General features: G+C 40.4%; 1 protein-coding gene across 2 annotated transcripts in view; it reads left to right on the top strand.

The window, feature by feature from the left end:
• LOC109854587 (transcription factor Ken 2) overlaps positions 1 to 18636 on the top strand; it is a 33876-nt gene extending 15240 nt beyond the window's left edge. The window contains exons 1-6 of one of the 2 annotated variants that reach the window (XM_020427824.1): positions 11687 to 12003; positions 12422 to 12712; positions 12933 to 13099; positions 13421 to 13645; positions 14590 to 14878; positions 15129 to 18636. In XM_020427824.1, the coding sequence (XP_020283413.1) occupies positions 12425 to 12712; positions 12933 to 13099; positions 13421 to 13645; positions 14590 to 14878; positions 15129 to 15605 (1446 nt within the window). In that variant the 5' untranslated portion in view covers positions 11687 to 12003; positions 12422 to 12424 and the 3' untranslated portion in view covers positions 15606 to 18636. Of the gene's footprint in view, positions 1 to 11686; positions 12004 to 12421; positions 12713 to 12932; positions 13100 to 13420; positions 13646 to 14589; positions 14879 to 15128 lie in introns of those variants that run through there. The other variant, XM_020427823.1, reaches the window with a different exon arrangement.
• Positions 18637 to 19966: the final 1330 nt, after the last annotated feature.

The following is a 19966-nucleotide window of genomic DNA, read 5'->3' as shown; positions in this document are numbered from 1 at the left end:
ATTGCAAAAGACATTTTTTACGGTCAAAAAAAAAGTTTACTTTTTGTGTGCGAGCGCACGACATCCTTGAAAAAAAAAAAAAAAATTTATGTACATCAACTTAACACACACAGGCGTACTTTATAATATTTAAAAATATAATCTGTTGTTTTGTATTTTTAAATATCGTTTCTGCACTCTTTATGCACATGCGACTAGACTACGGTAGCGATATTGACACATTTTCATATTTTAAATTGCATTTGCGTTTCAATAGAATGCAATAAACAATAAATTGAATGCAAAACTAAATACAACATTATGATCGCTCGATTAAAAATGTTCTTGGCCACTGAGGTTTATTTAAACCTCTTTAATTTTGAAAATTTTGTAATTTTGTACTTTTTCAATAATTTTGAAAATTAAAGTTTAATATCACACATCGCGAGCACGTGGCGCAACAAAAGATATTGCATTGTGCGATCTCTTCTACGTTTGAATATTAAAAAAAAAAAAAAAAAAAAAATTAAAATGAATTCTTTCAACTATCTTTTGTTTCTTTACGTATCGATATGTGTATTAACATTAATGTGTGTTATTATCTTTTTAAGATTGAGTGTATGTGGTTTTAATTTTAAATGAAGATTTTGTAAAAGTCACTACGTGAGGTATCTTATACTCAATGCAAAATGCGACAAACGATAATTAACATAAAATCTTGAATCTTTCTACGTTACATAGAAAATTTCATGTGCAATTATTTATGCCAACATTTTTATCATCTACTTTGTTATGGTAACTCTAGGTCACAACGTCCTAGGCACATGTCGCAGCCATATATCGAATTGCGTATATATTCCGATATACTTAAAACTGTACCTCAGCGCATTCGACAGTTTTATGAGACTTGTTACTCTCGTAACGTATTGTGCTTTCAAACGTTAACTCTCTCGTTGTTATATTTAAAAATTGTGTCGAAAGTGCGAAACTTAATTTTTCTACAATCGAAGAAAACGGAGAAGAAGCGCGTACTTGTCGCACAATGATATAATCGCAATCGATTCACGAATTCGAACGGTTGTTCTCGATTCTCGAGGGAATTGTTCGATTTCGAGCGACTCTCTGTTGAGGTGATCTTTTTTTCTTATTCGAAATTTCGTGGTTTTTTTGGACGCGCAATTGTAGTCGCGTATTGTTCTCTCATTGTGAAAAGGCACAAAAGAGTAAGCATTTTTTTTGTTTTCAGACACGGTATACGCTTTCGGCTGACGCGTATTCTCTCGTGAGCGGAGTGCGCGTTAGCGACAAGTCTCCACCCACAATGTGAGATCATTGCGATTACGTAAGTGTCCAGCCCGCGATGTGGACAGGCATAAAGGTATCGTGTGGCATACCGTTCCAGTGGCACGCCGCGCGTTGTTTTGCCGGTAGCAAACTTTTTTACGCCGCAATTGAAATTGTTTTTTTTTTTTTTTTTTTTTTTTTTTTTGTAAGGAAAAATGAACAAAATCTGAAGACAAGTTTTTTTTTTTTATTTTGTACGAACAAAACAATTTTTCAAAAGATATTTTGTGACACCGGAGGAAGCAATTCCGACGAAAACGAGATTGTAAGTTTTCTTCGGAGTTGCGAGAAAGATCTCCCGTGCGCGCTGAAAATGAGGGATGTGTGCCGCGCACGCGAGAGCGCAAATATATATAATATACGTCACGTAATATATATATAATATACGTGACATTACATCCGGGATTTCTTCGACATAACACGATGTAAATGGGGGAAGATGATAATATCTCGCTGATACATAATTGACACGCTGTTAATATTCTAACTGCGTTTGAACGTTCCTTCGGTTTAATTATGCGTAATGTGATATGTAATCCGTCAAGTTAAATCTGCGCGCAATTAAAAAAAAAAATAAATAAATAAAAGATTGCAAAGAGCGACGTCGGGTGTGGCGGGTGACGCGTCTCTGTAACAGACGTGCTCACTTTTCTCACCTTCACTTATGCAACAGCTTTATAAAAGCTGACGGAAGTTACCTTCGTTCGCGCGAAGTGAGAAACGTAATTGTTTTTTTACGCGCGTGCGTTGCGAGAGAGAAATTATCAATTCCATAAAAAAAAGAAGTGAAAAAAAAACAGGAAACGAACAATGTACATATTCTACGTCGGTCTATTTCGGTTTTGATTTTGTTTTTTTTTATTTTTTATTTTTATTTGCGACAATAGCGCGTCGATTTGTGTTGCATTCTTTTCCAGAAGAACTGTGAACGGAAACGAGCAACGCGAATGTGGCGTGAGGAGAGAGGAAGGAGCAAACACCGGGGCAACGATGGAAATGGGAATAATTATTCAAGGCTGCCATCACGATAGAATCGTCTGATCAGCCATGTATGATAAAAGTCACGTTACGATTAAAGTGCGATGGCTATCGCGATAAAACGATCATATTGAATTCTACACAAGTGTGTGTTCTCTAAGTCGTGCTTCTTGCGATGACGAGCAGAATACTACCCCGCGATCGCCGGCGGAATCGATGGCGTTGCGAAATCGTTGCGAGTGCACACGAGATGTTTATTTTTTCATTTCTCACGCAAAAAAAAGAAGAAAAAAACAGACAAACGGGTGTGCGCGTTTCTATAAATATTAATTGCGTCCTCCGTCGAGAAAAAAAAATTTTCCTTCTTCTGAGAAAAAAATCTTCCGGCGTTTCTCGTATTTCTGTTTCATTTAATAAACGGTCGGTTTCAACGGCCACTTGTTGGCTCGCATGCGAGTCGCAGTTTTTTTTTGTTTTTCGTTTTTATTTTTTTTTCTTTTTTTTGCAAGAAACGACGTTATTAGCATAAAATCGCAAAATTGCAAAGAGAGCGAGAGAGTTAGCTTGCCGCGAAACGATCTTCGCTCGACATTCCTCGTTTCCGCCTGACTCACTTACACGCGACGGCAAGGCCACGCGCCAAAAGCGGCGATCTTGACTGTATTAAAATACATCGGCGAGGCGTTCCCGGGGCGAGGAAACGTACAAATGCAGCGTGAGAAGTTGCCTCGCGTTCGTGTAGCGGAGCAACGAAACAAAAAAAAAAAATTCATCTGCATCTTCCGCGACGACTTCCACTTTGACGCGGCCTTTTTGCAGTCTCTCTCCCCCTTACCCCGTGCGCGCACATTAAAAGTCACTTTGACTGTCGAGTTAATGACGATGCTTGCAAGTTAACAGTAAATATGACAGAAGATCTTATATAAGCCCATGCTCGTTCTCTCCTTGTAATGATATGCATCCGGTAGAGCGCACAGATGTCTCGAGAAAGATATGTATGATATATGACAAGTATATAATTCATACGTATCGGTAATAGCACAACATTTACACATTTATTTTCTCAAGAGATACTTGCCTGTGATTTCTTTCTTTTGTATATTCGTTACTTCTGTTAAACTTTACGTAAAAAAAAAAAAAAACCAAATTGAAGAAAACGCATAATTGTGATCGAATCTTACTAAAAACAAGAATTGTCATTGATTCCGTAAAAATGCGAGATTTTCACCGTGGAAATCCGAGTTGCAATTGTAAAATATCTCGAAATTCGGAGCAAACGTTGCTCGATGCGGAACCACAAAGAAGAAAAGAACAAAAGGGGGCAAAAAAAAGGAAGAATTGACAGAAAGAGGAAACGGAACGAGCGATTGGAACGAAATGGGACGGAGAGATACGCGGAGAGAGGAAGGAATATATGCGCGAAGAGAGACATCGAGTCATTCTTGCGTAACACGCACGCATGCACGCGTGTCTCCCCTCGAAGTACGCACCCGACGACGGCTGGATCGTGTGTGGGTGGGATATGTGGATCTTCTTCTTAGGTAGCGAAAGGTCATCTGTTTTTAATGATTCTCTCTCTCTCTCTTTCTGTCTCGCGATCGCGCGCATTCTCAAACACGGTCGGATCGCCGCGCGCGCGGATGACTAATCCATCGACCGACCATATAGATGTCCAGGCGCGGCGGCGCGTGTGCATCTGCCGAGAGAGCTGCGCAGTAAAAGGCCGCTGCAGTCGGATCGTGACGAGAGTCCGCTCTCTGACATTGAACGCATATCCGAATCTCCAGCGTGCGACTCGCCGCGTCATTCTCATATTACCATATTACCCGCGTCTGCGATCGCGTCCTGCGCGAGAATGACACGCTTTGAAACAAGATTAAAAAAAAAAAAAAAAAAAGTCAAATTTTCTGTGCGAAAGAAAATATCAGACGCACAATCTCGCCTTAAAGATGGATTTTCTTTTCGCGTTTGCAAATTAAATAAATCATCATCTCCGAGTAAATCTAGCGAGAAATATATCCCTTGGTTTTTCTTTTTCTTTGAGAGAGCAGTGGAGATGAGATATAAGGAACAGAAGGAAATCTCGTTGCGTGATACGCGAGAAAAAAGAAAAAAACGTGCGAAACACGCGCGCGCCCTGCGAAGCGACGGTTCTATAATAAAACGCGAGAGAGTGACTCGCGTTCTTTTTTTTTTTTCCGAAAGGCGAGAGAGCAAAAGCAGGAGGATTATCGTTGCTATGTATTTCGCGCATCGAGAATATATGAATACCTTCCGAGAATAATGTAAGTTTTTATAGTAACTTCAATACATATATATATATATATATACACACACACACATACACACTACAACAGTAAGTAAGAACGTCGTGGGACGAACGAAAGCACGCTCGGGATGGTAATTACAATTTGTGAGAACGCGAGCGCCCGCGCTTATCCGGTAATTTGCGCAGTTAGTAGAAGCGGTTTTACCTGCATATCGTAGTCCTTACACGTAATCAAATTACTCGTTTTACGGCGCGATTTATGTAACCTTAGCTAGCGAAGCGGCGGCGTCATCATCATCGTCGTCGGCGTACTAAACGCCGCGTGTACTCTTTCCCGACGTGCAAAAGTCGCAGATTCGTCGCGACGAAAGCGAGCCTTATCGCTGACATCTCAGCAAAAGTGTGTGCGAGAGAAAGAGAGAGAGACAAAAAACAAAAGAAAGAAGACAGCGAAACTATACATAGTATAATTCGGTATAATTTTTCGGTGAGAGTTTCGGATTTCAGACGTGTGCAAAAAAAAAATCATTTACATACTTATTCACAACGGTCTCGAAACTTTACTGCTGTAATTCATTTATGTCCACGTTTAAATCTTCGGCAAAAAATTTTTTTACGAGAGAAAAAGCGACACAACTGCGAAATATGACATAAACGAAATGTAATGTTGGTTAAGAAGACGTTACGCGCACACATTTTTACGATGGTAAAAATGAGCGAGCGCACGAAAAAATACAATCTTTACATCTAATGCGATATATCCGTCGAGAAAGCAAGCGTTCGAGCGTTCTTCACAGATATTCACGTGATAAAAGTTACAAACGAAATGTTACACGTCGGTATTTAAATTACCTTTGAAAGAGACCAAATGTGTGTGAGAGTGTGAGCCGGCCGTGAGTATATCTCGACGGCAGCGATCTCGGGGATCGGACGCAGGACAAGAGTTGTGCCTTTTGCGTTACACGGCATAAGAGGCAACGTCGACCGTTTGAAAGAGGGAGAGAGAGAGAGAGAGAGAGAGAGAGAGAAAAGCAATCGTGTGTTACATAAGAGAACGCGATGTGAAGACGCTCGAGGCATAAAGGCCGATTCATACATAAACGCACGCAACACGATCTCGTACACACATGCATGTAATATTGGCGCGCGTGTGTGATACGATGGGCGCCATGCAGAATCGACGTAAAAGAACAAACGGTATTTCACGAAGTCAACGAAGAGAAGTTAATTAATTTGCTCGCGTCGTAAAATCTCTGTCTGATTAGCTTAGTTCAAGTTTTTCGATGAAATTCGTTTCAAAACGTTCCACGCGATCAATATTTTTTGATAATTTATAAATATTTATAAAGTAGCGCGTATTCTCATTATATCGATACGACACAACTCATATACATACATATATATGTTTTTTTTTTTTTATTTTCTTATGTGCAAAACAAATTATTTTTAGTCGATTATACGTCGCGCAAAAAAACGCCTCGCGCCATTTCTTCGGTCGACTTTCGCGATCGACAGACAAGAGGTAAATCGAACAAGAGAATTTATTCCCACGATCTTGCCTCGACCTTGACGATTTCGTCGATTTTGGTTTTAACAACCGTCGTGCCCGACGCATGCTTCAACCGTCTCGCGAAGCACTGGAAATACGCAGAAGAGCACGGCGCACGCGCATACCGAGCGTGCCCTTCAGATTCACAATGATGGAGCGTGTCTATTAGAGGAGGCGATTGTTCTTATATAATGAATGGATCATGTAACTAGCCGCTTCGCGGACTCGCTTCGGGGGAGACGAGGGAGATAGAGATAGATAGATAGAGAGAGAGAGAGAGAAAGAGAGAGAGACAGGGAGGGACGCCTTCGCGCTCGCATGCACACGCGTACTCACACATGCATTGCGCACGAATGCAGAGAACGCATACAAACGTACACACACAAGGCCGCGCGCCGTTTGTGTGTATCGCGTGCATCGCGTGTACCTGACGCGGACGTGGTGTGTGCGCGCTCTCGCGTACCAGTTAGAGCTCTACTCGGCTAGCTCGGTACGTAAGTGCAGCTGAAAAGGCTTTTTACTTTCTGGCCTTGAACGAAATGTATCCGGTGACTCGACGGCGGCGACGACGACGGCGGCAGTGGCGGCGGCGGCGGCAACGAGTGCCGCCGATCAAGACGCGGGGGAACTTTTGTCGCTCACCCGTGTGAAAAACAAGTCCACCGCCCGATCTGACCGCGTTGCTATTTTTGGCACCCGCTTTACGCACCGACCGATCGGTCGGTCGGCTAGTCCGAATCACGGACGCAAGTTCCGCGTCTTAATCAGGAGAACACTTCGCGTCAGAAGGGCGTTGATAAAGCGATGCGAGTCTTGTGTTTGATACAAGCAAGGTTTAGATTTAAAAAACACGATCCAAACCCAAACGCGTTGTCGGTCACGAGTAAATTGTATTATCTCTTTCTGTTTTAATAATAAAAAAAAAAAAAAAAGCAAAAATCTCCAGGCGTATAAAAATTTCTACAACTGTCAGCATGTTCCTCTACTTGAGAGAACACACCTCTCTCTTCTTCCCGTGTCAGTAACGCGTTGTTCACCCGATACCTCGCCGAGTTGCGAAAAAGATAGAAAACGTACGAAGAAACGTTTTTAGAAACGAGGAAGGAGAGCCGAGCGTTCTTTCAGAGGAGAAGAGGATGTCGGAGAGAGCAACGTCACAGTCGACGAAGCGACGCGCAAGACAGAGAGAGAGAGAGAGAGATAGAGAGAGAGAGAGAAAGAGAGAGAGAGAGAGCGTGAGAGACCAGGTGGAAAATGGCGAATTCGAAATCGGAGGAAAGGTGTGAGTCACCACCGCGCGCGGTTTCACGGGGTGTCACAACCCTGCCCCCTCCTCCGCTCCTCCCCCATAAAGCGCCCGGCTCGTTCTCGCGCGTTTCTCGAAACGCGCGCGAAACACAATGTGCGGCGGCAAATTATAGGGGAAGTCAGCGAACCACGAAGTTATTTTTGGACAACGGAAACGTAAACGCGATCTCGAAATCGAAATGCCGGCGGAATCAAAGAAAAACTCGTCCGCGTCGAAAATAGACGTTTAAACTCGCCCCGCAGTTCGCGCTAAACGATTCGATGAAAGAGCGGACAAACATTATGAATGAGAGAAAGAAAGAAAGAAATCTTTATTGTCTAATAAACGTGCGCGTTACTGACCTCCGAAAACTCGTATCTTTATTTTTTTCTGGCACACCCGTCAGAATTCTCTTCACATAGAGAAGAGCACGGGAATGCTTCTCAAACCGCGGTATTTTTGTTTTGTTTTCGTCCTCGTCTTTAATGTATCGTGAAATACCGATGTAGCTGCTTCCGATCGCTTCAATGACTTCGAAAAACTTCACTTCGGTAACCAGTTCGAACCGCGCTCTTTCTGTTGGAGTTGCTTTTCCACGGGATATCGTTTCATTGTTCCATACGAGTGGATGTACTGATGATCCGAGTATGTACGCGAGAGTACAATGAGACCGCGAATTATAGTCTCAGTCAGACTGGCGAAACGTAATTCGGCTCACAAAAAAGAGAGCGGAAACGCGCCTGGGCCCCCTGTTACAGGTAATGACATTCTCTTTCTCTTTCTCTCTCTCTCTCTCTTTCCCTCTTTGTCCTTTTCCACATTGCTCAATCCTCGGCGCTGGTCGACGCTCAAGCTCGTTTCATTTTCAAATCAGCAAGTTGTCGCGATATCTAATTTTTCGAGCAAATCCGACAATTGACAAAACTGACAATTTCTCTAAAAAAAAAAAAAAATCAAACAAAAAAAAAACATTTTGTTATCTCCGCGTTGTACGCGTGCGGCAACACAAAAGTGAAGGCACACAAAAGTTCGAAAAATTACCTTGCGCAACCCGGGGTTTAACGAACCGCTCGTTTCCTACGATTAAGCGTAGCGTTTTTCAACGGTGCGCGATCTTTTTCATCGCTCGGCCGCGACGCGAATTCTCCCTCTCTCCGGTCGGCATAAACCCTCCTCGGTGTCTCGCGCTTTAATTTCCAGCCTCGACATTTGCGTAACCCAGTTTCGCCATTGTTCGATTCAATGGTAGATCGTAACGTCCGTCATCCGGATAGGAGATTATAATGCTCGCTTGTACATGTACGTGGTACCGCGCATCGTCGCCTCGCGCGTTTGTATGCGCGCACGCGTGCGCATTGCCTAGATGAAAGTACACACATCCGTAACGCACACGCGTGTATTGCGAATCGCATACGCGAGTTTCTTTACACACACACACACACACGCACGTAGAGCCGACGATAAGAGCGGAGAGCGGCGGCGATGCCGGTCGATCTCTTGCACAGTAAAATTCGTGAATTTATCGGTTTACTTTCTCTTCTTATCTCAAGTTTTGACCTCAGAAGCGGTTGTCACCGACAGCGGTTTTACCGCACTGCGATATTATTTTTCGTCACCGCCAGCATGTTAAATTCAAATAACGACGATTCGTCAGAGAACGATGACGAAATCCAACAGATGACAGACTTTCGGTGTAACAAAAAGAAAACTGAGAGTTAAAAAAGCGATTTTTATATGAGATACATTTGCGTCACGCGCTTCAGATTTCGAGAAACAGGTTACAGAACGATCGCCGAAGCGATCTGAGATGTGTCAGTTTTGATCAACATTTTATGTGAACGCAACATTTTTATAATCTCAGTCGTGTAGTTTAAATATTAAAATTAAAAAATAAAAAACCTTCCAGCCTTTGAACTGCCTTTCGAGGCAGTTCAAATATTTAGTTTAAATATTTCACGTTGTTTGCTGTTTTTTTACACTTTTGTTATTGTGTGTACAACATACAAGACGTTAAATAAATCTCTCCGAATGTCCGTTTTATATTTCATAAAATGAGAGTTTAACAGTAACAAGTTTCGCATTGCGTTTCCCATTGAAGTTTCTCTTCGGCATTTTGCGCGAATATCACCGAAGGGATATCCCGGACAACACATCAGACCAGAATGTCTCTGAAAGATGACATGAAAACGTCTTTAGACATCTTTAAGATGTCTTTTGGCTTTTTGTCTGAGACAGTAGTGTGGCCCAAGTATTTACCGACATCGGGCATTGCGGTTGTACAGTCGAAAGTTAGTTCCGAACACAGCAGGGAACAGCACAGCAGCGGGAAAAAGACGCGGCTTAGTCGGTAAAAGTGTAAACTTCGATTCTTGTTTCAAAGTATGAAGGAACTTTTTAAATTTGTTTCGCTATTAAGCGCGCAAGCAAGTCGATTGCAAGTAGCATTGCGATCGTCGCAATTGCGATTCTTGCACCTCGCGACAATTTGATGCGTGCGATTTAAATCTCTTGCAATCGATATAAAACGACTTTACGTATCAGAGAAATTCGATTGTGGTCAATAATCTCAATGTGCAGAAACGCCAAATGTGTTTATTGAGAGGAGATTGAAAGAAACCTACAGAATTTCGATAAGTTCGGTTTCCCATAATTCTCACTTTTTTTTAGTATGCGAAAAGAATCCTTTCACGTGTGAGAGAGTTAATTTCGTATGCTCGCAGCGTTCGGAATCCGAACTCGACGAAATAACATGTACCGATTTTTGTTTCTGAATTATTATGATCGCACGTTGGTGTACCATTGGTGTGTTACACACACACACATATACTTACACATTTCTCGACTTATCCGCATAGGTAATACTTCGTCCGGTCGTTTGTTACGTTCGTGGTAACACGCGGACCCTGTCCGACAACTCTTCAAGGCCTAAATAGAAGAAGAAAGAAAAATGCGAACGCATAAGCGCGAACGTAATCCAGCTGGCCGGCTGGCCAGTATAAGGACTGACCCTGAACTTCAATCGGCACATGCTGGCATTTCCAGTAGTAAGCACCGCCGGTGATAGTAATGTCGATGCGAAGACGATGTTTCAAGTCCCAGCAACAGATTCCCTTATTTAGAGCGCCGACTGCTGCTGCGTCATAGCCTTTTTACTCGCCTCATCCGCTTTATTTGTAGTAGATCGCTTTAAATCGGTTCTTGCGATTCCTATCGTTAATCATTGTCTGTCACGGTGCACCTAACCGAGCGAGAGAACAATATGACGCTCACATGCCGACTTTCTTTCTCGTTTGACTCGTTACTTTCCTCGAAATCAAAAGAAAAGAAGAAGTGAATTCTATTATTCTCTCTCTCTCTCTCTCTTTTTTTTTAAATCATATTTCTCTTATTGTTTAGCCGACTCGGCTTCGTACGTTAATGCAAGATAATTAAACGAGAAAGAAAGAGACACGTGTGCGAAACGCCGTGTTGCTTATTTTGCACAAAAGATTTTCAAGAATATGAATTTTCTTATGTAAGCAGGCATGAATAACAAGCGGATGTAAATTTTCCGGTTGCGTAACGAGAAACGCGCCGTGACATCTAATGTGAAAGGAATTTTTAATAAAAGATGAGATATTATCTAAGAATAAATAGACGGTGGTGATCTATCCGTGAACTGCTACCGTGAATATTTAACATCGATTCTGACCGCGTCGCGCTACTTTCGACGATTTAAAATTCCACGTCGGATCCGCAGCATCTTCTTCGTGACTCTTACCCAAGGTCTTTCCTTTCGAATTTGACCGGACTATCGATTGAAGGTCACGGCAGCGAGTATGTACGAGATGCTCTCTTGGATCATGTTCACGCGTCATTACTTGCCTATTTCTCGAACACGTAAATAGATGGAAAGTTTTTGTCCGTTTTAAAATTAATGCGTTATTTTATATGGTGTGCAAAAAGTTTTTATTATAAGAATTCATATCAGAGTTATGTCTGAAATAAGAACTAATTACATATAGAAACGAGGTAAATAAGGAAATATTAAAGCACAATTTTTTTTTACTTTTTGCGCCACAAAAAGAGATACGTAAGATTATCTGATCAAAGAGCGCTTGATTTCAAAAATCTTTGTTTTATAATTAAATCGGAAAGATTTTATATAAACTGTGCTTCTGTTTTATAAATCGCTAACGTTTTTTTTTTTTTTTTTTGGTTGATTGTCAAGAAGATGTAACATTTGTTGTGCAACAATCACACTCGGTTTATGAAAGTATGTTTGTGTAAAAACCAAAAGACACGTTCAAGTTTTCGAAACTGAATATAGATGTTAAATATTTGTTTCAAAACAAGAAGTAAATACGCGCGATAGAGGAACTACTGAAATAATACGCGAACCATGAAACACGTTCGACGTGATCAACTGAGAACTGCGTAGATGTTAAAGGATGATAAAGGAGAAACGTAGAAAACACGTGACACATCAGTGATGTGTCTTCCGCTATTTCTAAGAGAGCCAAGACACGACAGAAGGAAATGAGGAAATTAAAGTAACGAAGTTGTCTCTCTAACACACACGCAAGGCGACGAGATCATTTACTGGGTTAAGGACGCGTGTAATAAATTCTTTTAATACGTTCTTTTAAATCCACAAAGCGGCTTATTCTACTAATATTCTAAATTTGTAGAGTATGATTCGCGCTGTGAAAATACCGACACTTTTGATAATTGACACTCGTTTCATTAAGATTGTGTTACAGATTAATAAAAAGTCATTTAATTTGAAATGTGTAACATACAATTTTTGTTGTTGACATTTGTGTGTTTTTTTCTTTGACTATCGAGAGACATGGTCGCGTTTTACGACGAAGTTTGCGCGCAACGAAGCTGTTCTTTTTCTTTATTTGTATTCTCATGAATGATGTAAATTGATGAATGACTGTGAAAATTTTACAAAATCTCTGATAATTTGTTATACTCTTTGTTTTTAAAAACTAACATAACTTATAATTTTTCTAATCTTATGTTTCAGACGATGTATACTGACGGTCTCCTGACACTTCATTACGGAAAACATCCAGCGACCCTGGCCGCAGAGGTCGGGGCCTGGTACAGCGGGGACCGTCACGTGGACGTGACCCTAGCGTGCGACGATGGATCCATCGTGAAGGCTCATCGTGTCGTTTTGGCAGCAGCCAGTCCCCTATTAGCTAGTCTACTTCGGAATCCCGCCCTGGACCATGTGGTTCATTTATCCGGCGTCCGAAAGACTCAATTGAATCATTTGTTGGAGTTCCTTTATAACGGAGAAGCTCTGATACCGGTACGATTTTTGGCACATAACTTTACGAATTAATGAAAAACAGTTAATAATAAGCAAAAGTGAGGCAGCTTCGTCTTGATTGACTACATTCCGATCCACGTTCGCAACGTTAGCGTGATATGAACTTAACAACTCTAGGAAATTTACATTTTTCTTCTAGACACGAAAACAAATAATAAGAAAGTTGTTAAAATAAACACAAATTTTGTGTTCTATCTAGTCGACGGAACTCACACCGTTAAAGGAGCTTTTTGAACTTCTTCAAATCAAGTCAGAAATGTTTGAGCCAAATCAGCCTCACAGTACCTCTGACCCGGAAAGAATACCAACTCCACAGCCATCGGAAAGCCAAGAGAGCTCGAGTTATGAATCCCAGTACGACAGCAGGTTAGTAAAAGTATTATGCGTGTATAAAAATTTATGTAAAATAAAAGTGATATTTTCGAATTATCTTCTATTTCACAATTGTAAATAAATTAAAATTTCGACAACGGCTCAATAAAATTAATTGAAAGAAAATTAAAAAATTGACAATAGAGCCAACGCAGTTATTAATGTGACTATCATATTATTTACTAAAGAAAATGTAAATAACATTGGGATATTTTTGATTTGTGTTTCTCTCAATACAAAATAAAGAAATACAAACAAGGATAAGTTATTTCTGTTAAATGTTGTCAAGATAAAATAGGACTTGGTGTCTTTCAGACAGTCCAATAATCCCGCGGACTGTTGCTCGGTCCTTATTAAAACGGAAGGCTGCGAGGAGGAAGCGGAAGTCGATGTGGAAGGTATGGAAGGCGAAGGTCTTGTTGCAGATAATAGGGAAAGCAGCACGGAACCGCCCAGAAGAAGGGATAGCTCTGACCCTGTTAATCTGAGTCTCAATTCCGGCGCCTCCATCACTAGCGAAGGCTCGCACGATATACATGGGTTAGTCTTGTTACAGATGAGTAAAACTAATTTTCTTGTTTACGGAAAAATTACGTGAAAAAAAGAGATGAATATAAGAACGTGATATTGCGATTGAAAAGATTTTTTATGACTACTAACAACGAATCAACACAAAAATTTGCACGTGAATCAAGTGTTGGCGGTGTTGTGGATCAAATCTTCTAATAGTTCGAAAAATTGACTGTATATCAGAAAATTTGTTCAGTTTATATATATGAATCCGGACATTTATTAAAGACATAATTATTAGATATGTGAATTAATCATAACAATTTTCCAATATGTTTTAAGAATTTTTAAAATATACTTTTAATTAATAAATGTCATTAGTCATTTGCTTTCAGTCAGGGGTTCGAGTCGTAAAAAAAAAGCAGACGTGCGGGAGGGTCTAAAGAATACACATCGGCAGATTGTAAAAGAGAAAAATCGTAAAGAATCGTGAGTTTACGGAAGGGAAAATCGTAAATAATTGTAAATCATAATAAACGAACGTTGTAAAATCTAAAGGTAGTGTCGTTAAATTGAATTGTGTGAATAGAAGTAAAGCGGCACGCCCTTGCGACAGTTCGTTCGACTTATGCAATCAGACGTGACGCGAAGGTCGGAAGAAAAAGTGCCGAAAGGAAAGAATGTGTAGATGTAAGGATAGAAACTGATCTCGCCACGATAACAAGTGTGTGTGCGTGTGTGTGTGTGTGTGTGTGCGTGTGTGTGTATCGTAAGTGTAAATGTAAATGAGAAAAGTGTCGCATGTATGCAAGATACAAGATTAATGTCGCAACAAGATCGCCACAAAACAACGAAACAGAATGTCGTAATATGATGAAGAATAAAATGACCTGGTCTGCGCGTCCGAAAGCACTACAATAGAAATCAGAAGATTCCTGATCCTTGCAGGTCTAAAGATTATTTGACGTTTGCAGGTCTGAAAAGCAAATATTCGAGAGGCGAGAATCTCTTGACGAAACTGACGAGAGGAAGAGACACATAGCGCGACTGGCGTTAGGTCTAGAACCCGGTAAAAGAAAACCGGAAGAAATACCGATACCACCTCCGGAAGCTTACGTCGTGACTCCTCATCGAAAGCGAAGGCCAGGTTTTCACAACGCTCCCGCGCAAAATCCAGCCTTCGTGCCCTTTAACCCCGGATTCGAGACGCCAAGAAGGTTGCAGGCGCCTCATCCGCTGAGCGTTTCCGCACCACCGTACCTGGTAAAATACAATTTCAATATTTTACTTTCCACGTTTCAATGAATATTAACTATATTGCGAATCATTACACACGCTTTGTGTACTTTTGTCTCATAAAAGTGTTGCGTTTGTGATAAGAATATTATTTTAAAATGTGTGATGTAAAATTTACAATTGCGCGCTTCTCTGTGAAATCAAACCGCGATCTCTCCCGCAATAAATCGCGACTTCTTCCCTCGGTTTGTTCATTAAACCGATTATTTATGTTCAGCAGGATGGATCGGGGACGCCGCCGTCACATCGACCGCCGAGCGCCGATCCGGCATCGGCGGGCACTCTCGCCACCGAGCCACCCTGGGGCTGGTCGTTGCCACCCGCCCGCGCGCCGCCGCCGCCACCGTCAACGGACGACCCGCCGAAATCGAATCCCGTACGAGAATACCGGTGCAGCTATTGCGGCAAACAGTTCGGCATGTCATGGAACCTGAAGACTCACTTGCGCGTACATACGGGTGAGAAGCCGTTCGCGTGTAGACTGTGCGTCGCCATGTTCAAGCAGAAAGCTCATTTGCTGAAACACTTGTGTTCGGTGCATCGTAACGCGATAGCCGCCGGTGATAATACGTTCGCGTGCTGTTTCTGCTCCTCGTCAAACTTCGTCAATCTGCAAGACCTCATCAGGCATCTCTCCGGGCCGCACAACAATCTGCTGCTCAGTCGAAATCTGCATCGCGAGTATCACGAATAGCGACACAGTCAAAGGCCATCCGGTGCTGAGGAGTGCTGCTCCTCCTCGAGCGCGCCGTGACGCAACGTCATTATTTTTTTTCTTCCAATTTTAACGTACCTTCAGCCAACCTGCATGGTTATTGTATTAGGCTACATAATACGCATTGTCATCTCGAGTAAATGACGCAACGTCGTTCGGAAACATTTAAATCGCTCTTAGAATTTTCGTCAGAACGACGCGATCTCGAGGAGAGACACTTCCGACTTTTTTAAGTCAGACCGTATACCTTGTACAACAGATGTATCAACTACGTACGCTGTGATGTTCGCATATTAACACGTTCGCTCTCGCTGCCGGATGGAAAAAAACAAAAAAGAAACTATGCTTTTTCGCAGGTCGCGCTACATCATAGATGTAGATTGCCTTAGACGTAGCTTGTGTCTCTTTTTCCGATTATTTTGGACTTTGTTTATTTCTCAAGTACGGAATAAAATACAGTCGTGGAGAAATCGGTGCCGTGCGACGCGTTGCGGTGAACGTGTTAATAGCCAGACAACTGTAAATACTTTAGCAACTTCCTTCTTTCTTTTTTTTTTTTTTCAGTCAGTGTGTGATTATCTAAATTTTAATAATTTATAAAATTATATATAATCTCTCACACTTTGACAGTGTGCTTAATCTGAATTTACTAAAAAAAAATAATAATAATTTCTGTCTTTTGTAAATAAAATACATTTTAAAAGCAACACGGAAAGAGAAATAAAATATAATTTGGTGAGCATTTAGAAAAACTTGCATAACGTGGACCTTCGCTTGTATAGTTTTTGATTTGATTTTTCGATTTTCTGGAAAAAAAGTCAAATTCGAGAAACGCTGGAACAGAGTTGAGACGGTGAAGTTTAACGGAAGGAAAAAGAGCGGAGACACGCAAAGATAGAAACGATCTAGTCATTTGAGAGTTTTTGTTACACGGCAAACGTATTTTAAATAATGTTCACACAACGTATATCCTCGTCTATATCTACGTATCTGCAATACGAGAAAATCTCTATTTCTCGATGTGCGACTAAAAGCTACAATTGAAAATTATATAGAAACGTAGAGAATGTTCTGTAAGAGCAAGCGCCACTTGATTGAGTTTTTCTAAATTATCCTAAAAATTATATATAAAGCGTAAAATTATAACGTGAGAATATATTTTCTCGATTTGGTGTAATATATTGTTACATAATTCTGTTAAATACCAAAAAAGATGAATTTGTTATGAATTCGAAAACGCTTTACTAGAGCTTCCTTCGAAAAGAAAAACGAACGGTATGCGCACACAGCACCGGAGAAGTGCCTTTGCAACGATGCGTACGAAATGGCGCGACATTGTTGACAATATATATAAAAGTTCGAAAAGAATCTCGTTGTCCGAGCGCACGGAAGAAGCGAGACGCATGTATATATACATATATATGTATAAATATATATTGTCAGCATGTGTTCTTGTTTCCGACGCATCCGAAAACATTGTTCTGCGATTCTTGTTGTTACGCGTAGAAGCGATAAGTTTGACAAAACCGACTTCGTGTTGAAGAGTCGACGTTATGTCCGAGTTGATTGAATACTACTTGTCGAACGCACGTATCTGGAAATAGTACAAGGAGCGAGCACAGTCAATTACACAGTTATACAAAAATAGATCTTTTTTTAGGGATCCGAATAAACAAAGTTTGTTTTCCGACGGATCTTTGATCGCTGAAAACAAATCCGGCTGCGAAATTACCCCACGTCGGATTTCCGAGAAACTTGAATGTGACAAAATCGGCAAAACAATTTTTTTTTTTTTTGCAAATTTTACTTGCGCTACATAATTTCAATTTTCTCGGAAATTTGACGTAACAGATCAATTTCGCCGCCGGATTCGTCTTCAACGATCAAAAATCCATCGGAAAACACTTTGTTTATTCGGATCCCAATAAAAAAGTGTTGAACAAGTGTTATTATTGTCACGCGCGCCAAATCTTGACGAGCTTGTAGGGGTGAAGCGCAGTCTCTTTGTTGCGTTTTGTTTGTTGTTTAATTTTTAGTTTAATCAACCGTCAACCGTTTACACCCGCAAGATATGTCCCGTTTTTACCTCAGCGCGCGACTAATATCTCAATCTCATGTAAATAATGTTATAAATAGGAAAAACGAGCGGATATGTGGAGTAGAATTTATTTATTTCATGTGTAAACTTCGCAAATGGGACCAACCAACTTTCCACCGATTTCTCTCTTAGGTAGATCTTAGGTGTCCTGCCCGCCAATCGCCTCGAATTATCATCTACTCGGAAAGATTAATCGTTATTGAGAAAATGGAATTTTGATTGATTGCGGAAGAAACAATCGTTCTATTTAAATATTTATATATATAAAAAAAACTCAATATACAATTTTTAATGTCCAGTAAACACGTTGGGACGTTTGTTAAACATATTCTGTTTGTCAAACACTTGTTTATTTTTTTTTGTTTTTTTTTTGTTTTTTTTTTTTGACGTTTTCGTCGCTCTGTATTGTCTTCTATTACCGGTCCGGTTTGTCACGTCGTCGTCGATATATGTAAAATCTATTAGCGACTCGAGTGCCTTGTCAAAGTGGGTCCAAATTCGTCGATTGGGCAGTGATCTTATGTGTTCATAGGCTTAAGAGACATAGGGCGTTTGTAATATTGACACGAGCTCGCTTATTAATAAATCCACAATTTAATTGAAAGATTTTAAGGATGATCCATTAGAGTTAATATACAAATCTCCGTGTTAAGGCTAGTTAGATCGTTGTAAGTAGTAGCTTTCTTCTTTCTAATTTTCATTCTTTGTTTGGCGCAGGACGTCATGTTTTTTTTTTCTTTCTAGATAGGCATTATTACCTAAGGTGCCTTAAAAAAAAAAAAAAAAAAAAAAAAGAAGGGCCTCGACCTCTTTTTTGCTCCTTTTTTTGAACTATCGACACAACCATCTTTTGATTTCGGTAATGACTTTAAGTGAAGGGGGAAGAAATGGAACACTTTTTCTCAAATACTTAATTGGTATACGAGTATAAATTTTTGGCAATTTTACGTTATTGAATATATATATATATATGTATACATTCCACGTATGTACCTACAAAGTGGATAAAAATCTGTAAACTCTTAAACTTTCACAGCAAACGTTTAATTAAATTGTAACTGTGAGGAAACTTTAGAGAGAACACGTACGTGAACACGTATATATGTGTATTGTACAGAGAATTTTGATGAGAAACATATAGACACGTTCCGGTGTTGAAGCGTGGTTTCGGTACATACATGCACCAAAGAGACAGTAGAATTCAAGCGAGGTTAAAACACAAACGACAGAGTTTTAGATTTGAAACCAATGAGAGAGAGAGTTTTAAACGGCAACTGTACTTTGAAAAAAAAAAAAAAACAAACAAACAAAATACGCTACAATTTTAATATATATATTTGTATAATTGTTTATATATGTATATATTTTATACATATATATATATATATGTATATCAGTGCCGAGAGATTCTTTTGTGTGGGAGTAAATAAAATGGAAAAGAGAATGCGGAAAAGTTCGCTATAGTAAATTTTTATTTAATCTGATTTAGATAGCAATAAAAGTCGAGTGAGATCAACCGACACGGAAGAAGGACAACCGATCGGGAATATTTTCTCTTCGTAATGGCTAAATTCTCGGTCGAGATACGGTCGTGGAGAACGCGAGCAAACAATGCGAATGCACACTCGATGAAGCGTCGAATTTGATGTACAGGAAACCGACGATATCTTTCCGACTGACCGTGATCTGATCGATAGCGTTGCAATCGAGCACATTTTGTATATTACCGTTCGTTTTCACGATCGCCAATCACTGAAGAGAGAATGGGAAAAAAAAACAAAAAAACAAAAAAAACAATTCCGTCGTATTGTGTATATTTTATTGTATTGTACGCGTGTCTTCTTTCTCCTCTTCACTTTCCTCCGTTACAACGTTCCCGGGAAACAGTACACGGAGCAAAAAAAGAGGTTGGAAGGGTGGTGTGCGCTCTCGCAAAGCCAGGGAAAAACCAGGCCAGCATAAAACAAGTTTAACGTAATGTGATACTAAATGTTAATAAAGCGCTAAAGTAATTATTTGTGTGTTGTGCGATGCGCCGCGTGGCGTTCTCTCGTGTTACGAGCGCGATTCGCGGCTTTCGAGAATGAAGAAGGAAACTTTGTATAAATCGACGCGAAAAGAGAAAAAAGTGAAAAAAAAAAACGGGAGGAAAACGACGATTAGAACGATCTTGCGAGTCGCCTGTAGTGTAATTTATAAGCAACCCAGCTTCTTTTTGTTCGTCATTTCTTCCTCTACCCTC

The sequence above is a fragment of the Pseudomyrmex gracilis genome, unplaced genomic scaffold, assembly GCF_002006095.1.
Source record: "Pseudomyrmex gracilis isolate BER0280 unplaced genomic scaffold, ASM200609v1 scaffold_70, whole genome shotgun sequence".
In the NCBI taxonomy this organism is placed as follows: Eukaryota; Metazoa; Arthropoda; class Insecta; order Hymenoptera; family Formicidae; genus Pseudomyrmex; species Pseudomyrmex gracilis.
Note: the sequence above shows the minus strand (reverse complement) of the source record. Positions and strands in the feature narration are given on the sequence as shown.